Source organism: Siphateles boraxobius, unplaced genomic scaffold (assembly GCF_051911475.1).
Source record: "Siphateles boraxobius isolate OS27281-9 unplaced genomic scaffold, OSU_SipBor_1 37, whole genome shotgun sequence".
Classification (NCBI taxonomy): Eukaryota; Metazoa; Chordata; class Actinopteri; order Cypriniformes; family Leuciscidae; genus Siphateles; species Siphateles boraxobius.
The window spans coordinates 2229445-2235848 of record NW_027508997.1 but is presented as its reverse complement, the minus strand read 5'-3'; the positions used below and the strand labels follow the sequence as shown (position 1 = coordinate 2235848).

At 34.5% G+C, this 6404-nt stretch overlaps 1 protein-coding gene and 1 long non-coding RNA gene across 3 annotated transcripts; one reads left to right on the top strand and one right to left on the bottom strand.

The window, feature by feature from the left end:
• The first annotated feature begins 13 nt into the window (after positions 1–13).
• Positions 14–4043, top strand: LOC143702977 (uncharacterized). Of its 2 annotated transcripts, XR_013190689.1 has the most exons (5): positions 14–57; positions 1065–1133; positions 1731–1784; positions 2213–2254; positions 2345–4043. It is a non-coding gene; the product is annotated as an uncharacterized LOC143702977 (long non-coding RNA). The 2 variants fall into 2 exon arrangements; XR_013190688.1 differs by lacking the exon at positions 14–57 and having other exon boundaries at positions 979–1133.
• LOC143702976 (androgen-dependent TFPI-regulating protein) lies at positions 2103–5889 on the bottom strand. The gene is made up of 6 exons (XM_077196951.1): positions 5581–5889; positions 5362–5493; positions 4560–4661; positions 4292–4407; positions 4038–4189; positions 2103–3922 (listed from the first exon to the last, which is right to left on the bottom strand). The coding sequence occupies exons 1-6, from the start codon at positions 5743–5745 to the stop codon at positions 3891–3893; spliced, it is 699 nt and encodes a 232-aa protein (XP_077053066.1). The 5' UTR covers positions 5746–5889; the 3' UTR covers positions 2103–3890.
• Positions 5890–6404: the final 515 nt, after the last annotated feature.

The following is a 6404-nucleotide window of genomic DNA, read 5'->3' as shown; positions in this document are numbered from 1 at the left end:
ACGCCCATTTTCCAGTTCAACGCCAGCCAATCTTCTGAAGAGAAGCTGTTCCTTAAGGTATGTTTTTGGTTTTATTGGTTGTATTTCCCCCTGTATCATTATCAAGACCAAAACAATGACAACTTCGCTGTTTGTTTGTTGTTGTTGTTGTTGTTGTTGTTTTTTGCTATTTGTATGGGAATAGTTCATTTATCACACATTCATGATCAGATGTTCAGTCTCACTGAATTTAGTTATCTTTCATTTTCCCTCTGAAAAAAATGATTCATTGGTAAACTGCAACAATCTATTTTCCACAAAAAAAGCATTTTCATTTCAGTCAGCTGCTCAAAATAGAATCAAGATTTTAAAAATACCAAAAATATTTATTTGTTTGTTTGCTCTGCATTTTGTGATTATTCACTACACAAAATGTGTTGCTGTCTTAAGTTTTAAGTACAATCAGCTTAGATGCATGTAGCAAGTCATTTCATCTTAAATTACATTAAACTGACTGTGTTGAATCTTGTGTAACTTATTTAAAAAAGCAGAAAATTGTAAAAACATATGTTGTCATAACTTACTGATCATAATTTTTTACAGCCTGATATAGGAAAACTTTTATTAGTCAGACTGATTTTTTTATATAGAAAAACAACTGGTGCTTTAAAGTATGCTGACCTGAAGAACCTACAGAATATTGTATCATCAAGAACTTGAATAATGAAACAACTTTGAGGAAAAGAAGGTTGTTTGTTGAATGATATGTGAAGCTTGAGATATAATGTTGCGCGTCATCTCTTTTTGGTCGCATGAATGTAAAACTTCAGAACTGGTACTTCACATGTGCCATTACTTCTGATTAACCCTTTACTAATGAAAAGAAAAACACTGGGATCTTATTTTTACTCTTAAAGTAACGTCAGTAGTGCCGAATTGTGACAGACCTGTGCGTCAGTGTGAGTCGTGTGTGGGGAAAACTCATGATTGTCTGGCTTTGTCACTTTGGAGTTTGACACATGCTGTTAGACCTGTACATCTGGTTCTGTTCACATGATGATCTCTCGGTTTCATATAAATCACAGTCCTGATCAGAGACAAACACACACTCAAGAGGAACACACACAGAAGCAATCATGATGTACATTGTGGGGGTAAGTTTACCTGTTTCATGTTTTAAAGCTTTTGTCCTCTTACCTGACTCAGAACGTGTGACATGCACTTGATGATACCAATAAGCCCCAGAACAATCTGTGGATAGAAACATTTGAATTTATTTCTTGAATTTTTTATATTTATTATAAACAATTATTTTTTTATATTTATTTTGAATTGAACATTTGAGTTTTTGATATCTGATGTCAATAAATGGTGCATAAATGCTTATTGTCTCTTAAGCATTAAAAAACAGTGTAAATTAGATATATTTTTCCGTAAAGCTAAAATTCTAGTATTGTATTTTTGTAATAGCTTTTGGATAAATATTTGACACAATAAAACCATAATAGGATATATAAATGCAGAGTACATCTCAGCCACACACACACACACACACACACACACACACACACACACACACACACACACACACACACACACACACACACACACACACACACACACTCACACTCACACACATATTTATATGATGTTTCTCTTTTATGTATGCAGTTTTTAATTTGAATATTTTTGCAAATATATATTTTTCTCATTTTTAATGTCTATTAATATTCAAATGTTTCTATCCACAGATTGTTCTGGGGCTTATTGGTATCATCAAGTGCATGTCACACGGTCTGAGTCAGGTAAGAGGAATTGTTTAAATATACTCTCATGACTGGTTAATCTGGATTTAAAAGTCAGCAACAATTTATACATGATTATTTTGCTATTACATCTATTGTTTGGAGAAGCAGGGAGTGTAAAACAAGACAGAAGAGAATAACAAAATCAGGGGGAGATCTTTCCGATCAGGTGGAGAGTTAATATGAATAATAATGCTGCCTGCTTATGTTATGTGTTTGAGTTTTTTTGTATGGTTCGAGAAGAGTTTTTTTCCATTTAATCATACAACAGTAAACAACAATTATACAATTATTTTAGAACAAGAAGGGACACATATCTTAATGTAGAAGCAGGGGAGATTTATTTTCATGATGATGTTTTGTCCTAAGGCTTTTTGAATGTTTCAACATGTCCTACATGTTTATTGACTGTATTATCTCCAACACAGAAACATGCCTCCCAAGAAAAAAACTTGCTTTACAAAAACAAGGTAGATGGCTATACATGTGAGAATACAGCTCTTGTTCTCTCATGGCTGACTGAAGGAAGCACATGCTAATATCTGATTGTTTTCCTGCAGAGAATGAATAACCGGGAACTTCACCTCATCATAAAACTCCTCTCTGTCGGGCTGGTGGATGCAGATCCAAACACTCTGCACCATATAAAAGAATACAGAGATCTGAGAGGAAGTTCAACATGAGAGAGGAAGTGTCACCCAGACAATTATACAAGGCTCCCTTCCTCATCTTTAACCCTGACAGAGAAATCCTGAGAGCAGTGGTTCTCTTTTACTTTGGTTCAAATTAACAGACCTTAAAATGACTGTGAAACCCTTGGACTCTTTTTCCTGATGATGCCCGAAATATCTAGATCATCTGTTCTGAAAGACTCCGGTGGAATGGACTTTGAAAAACAAGAAGAGGATTTACCATACACTCTTAAAAATAAAGGTTTCGAAAGCATGTTTTCACAGCAATGTCACTATAAAGAACCTTTTGTGGAATGGAAAGGTTCCATGGATGTTAAAGATACTTCATGGAAACATCAGTGCCAATAAAGAATCTTTATTTTTAAGAGTGTAGAAAAGGCCACTTCACAGCGCACCGACAGACAGGTTTTGTCGGATCAGTGTTACCCCTGTCGGAGCTGGTTTTGGCCGATTGAACATGTTGATTCGGAATTAGAATGTCTGAGAAGTATTGTGCAGTGTGAATTGGCCTAAGAAGAACAAACATTCTCTTTAGAGAATTACTACATTATGGATTATCAATACGTATTTATAATACTTGAATGATCATCAAATTTTGTTTCACTCTCATGTTGTTCCAAGCCTGTATGAGTTCTGTTGAACACAAAAGAAGATTTTTAAAGAATGCTGGTAACCAGACAGTTGACAAGCCAACTGACTTCCATAGTTTTTTATCCATACTATGGAAATTAATGGCTACCGTCGACTGTTTGATTACCAATATTCTTCAAAATGTCTTCTTTTTTGTTCAAGAGTAGAAATAAACTCATACAAGATTGGAACAACATGAGGGTGAGTAAGTGATAGCACAATTTTCCTTTTTGGTTGAACTGTCCCTTTAAAAATATTTCTATGTGAAATGTACAGAACATATTTGCCATTGTCACCCAAAATTAGTTTAGAATGAAAAACAGATCTAAAATGAACTGAAGCAATTTAGTTCAACATCTGCTTCGATATAAAACTATATACTGCAAATTTACAAAGTCATGTTGAGCTGTATTTTTGCACATTTTTCTGAAAGTTGCAGTAACAAAGATTGTAAACAGCACTTCATTTTCACACAGTTTTTGATTTTGTTAAATAACTTGCTCCATAAATGTTAGATGACACCAGCTTTATTATTTTTACCAGAGGCAAGTTCCCAGAAATGTCTATGACATATATCACAGATGCATACTATAGTGTCAAATTTGCATTAGCAGAAAATGAATGGTCATATACAAAATATACAAAACTGATAATGCAACTGCAGACATCATTCAAATCACTTTGAGCTGGTTCATACCAGAGATTCATAGGGCAGAAACAAGGAACAAGTTTATAAGGAATCATGTGTCATGTTTTAGTCTGATAAACACTTCCTTCTGGCTCATCATGTTCTTGTACGGTTTGGGAGTTTTTTCCCTGTGGGAGTAAAAGTGACTATTATATTGGTATTGGTGAAGTATTTAGCATCAATATTACTCACAAATATTCCAATTGCTGAAAATCTATAATGAAAATAAAACTATTTTCTCACCCCAAACTTTATGGTTCAGAGTTTGGCCCAGTAAGAACAGCAACGACACAACAAGCATGTTATGAAAGAAGAAGACGGTCAATCCTGAGCTGCTGAACAGCCCCAGTATAGGGTAAACCCAGATTCCCACTGTTAGATACACCCAAACAATCCTGAAAAAGAAATCAAGTTTCATAACTAGCGGAGTCACCAACATAATATGTTTAGTTTCAAATCATCAGTATATCCCTAAAATAAACACAAGATATTCTCACCATCCTAAGTAAGCGAGACCAACAAATCCCAAAGCTGCTAAACCATTTCTAGTTTTCGGGTAGATATGTGGCTCCAACAGGATCTCACCAAACAAGATTGGGAGAACAAGAGTGTGCTGAAAATCAAATATACAAAGTGACTAGTGTTAGACAGTTAATTGATCCAAAGATCTATTTAGTTGTAAATGCAGATTATTTAATTGATATATTTATATATATATAAAATATATATATTTAAAAAAGTTATCCGAAGGAATAGAGAACAAACCATAGAATGATTCAACCATTGAGGGAAGAAGCTGTCAATTGAAGCTGGATAGACTAGCTGTCGGTCATAGGCAAAAATCAGCCAAAACAGCAGAACTACAAACTTGAGACAAACAAGAAGAAACATTAAAAACCCATTAAAAATAACAAATAATTAAGGCACACAGATTTTGTAATGATTCACTTGTAATGTGATTATTTAATACTTAAAGTGTTGAGGCATTTAACATTAATCACCAGTAGATGGTGCACATTCACTATCTATCTATCTATCTATCTATCTATCTATCTATCTATCTATCTATCTATCTATCTATCTATCTATCTATCTATCTATCTATCTATCTATCTATCTATCTATCTAGCGTTTATGGTTTGGTCAATATATTGTTTTACATCAGAAGAAAAAAAAAACAATAAAATGATCCTGACAATCACAAATATTAAATCGCAGCACTATAAAAACTCTAGATGACAGGCACAACTCACTCTTACCAAGTGAAGCACATCTAATAAAAGATCAAATACTATATAGAACATCAGTTTTGTTCTATGACACCGTTTGCCTGTTTTCTATAGGTCAAGTCAAGTCACCTTTATTTAGGTAATATAGCGCAATACAGATTGTTTCAAAGCAGCTTACCAGTAATAACAAGAAAATTATGCATTAGCAACAGTCAGTTCAGTGTTGATTCAGTTCCATTGTAAAGATCATAAATTAAAGCAGTTCTGCAAAAAAAAAAAGAGAAAAAAAAAGGATGTCATCGTCCAGCTCAGTTCAGGTTTCCAAAAGCCACACTCACCACTCCCACTGGAAACACAAAGACGGAAAAGAGCAGATCCTTGCAGAGGCAGAGAAATGATATTTTTGAGCCTTTCCCCACAGGCTGAAGGTCATTCACAGATGCTATTCCAAAAAACACCATCTGTAAGACCTGAGAAATGAACATTAACCAAATTTACAAGCAACCTCCAGTACTGTCCAAAAGACTAAGAATGTTGATGTAAAGAACCAAACTTACCAGGTTTAAAAACGTTAGGTATTTCCAGGGTCCGCCATAGACAAAGATCCCAGGCGGCAGTTCTGAATCACCTTTTGCATAAATAGACTGAATAACAAAGGCATACCAGCTGAAAGCAACAATGTGATAAAATTTCTTCAAAATGCCACTCATGTCTGCAGTCATATGTGTTGCTGAAATAAAAAATTGTATCACTATCAACCGAGTTCTCTACTGTTATATGAGCTGCAAAAGACTAGGAAAAGCCAGGGGAACTAATTCAGATTTATGAGAAGAAAAGCTTATATTGAGAGATTAGCCTAAACTGACAAGCTATTTTGACACGGTGTTATAAAAGTGCAAATCTTCACAAAGGGGTCTGTGTTTTTCTGGTGACATAACACGTATTTTTTTTTCACCCTAAGTACAATTATCATGGGCTAAAAAAGTATGCTCTGTTATTTGGTTTTGTAAAGGCGAATTTAAGCTTAACTGCATGGCTCACATATTTTGCAGAATGACTCAAACTGCCTAAGAAGCTAATTATAGTATATTCAGTGATGTCACAAAGTTAAGTAAGCACACTCCAAAACTCAATTCAACAGTCTTTTTGAAAGCAAAAGTGATACTCAACACAAGAACTTGAAGAAATAGTGGAACAAAACAACACTGGCCCCTACTGACTTTCATTGCACGGGCAAAAGAAAAAGAGAGAAAAAAAGAGAGACATTTTTCAAAATATCTTCTTTTGTGTTCCACAGAGGAAAGAAAGTCATACAGGTTTGGAATGACATGAGAGCGAGTAAATGATGACTTTTGGGTCAACTATGTGTTTGTTCCAACTT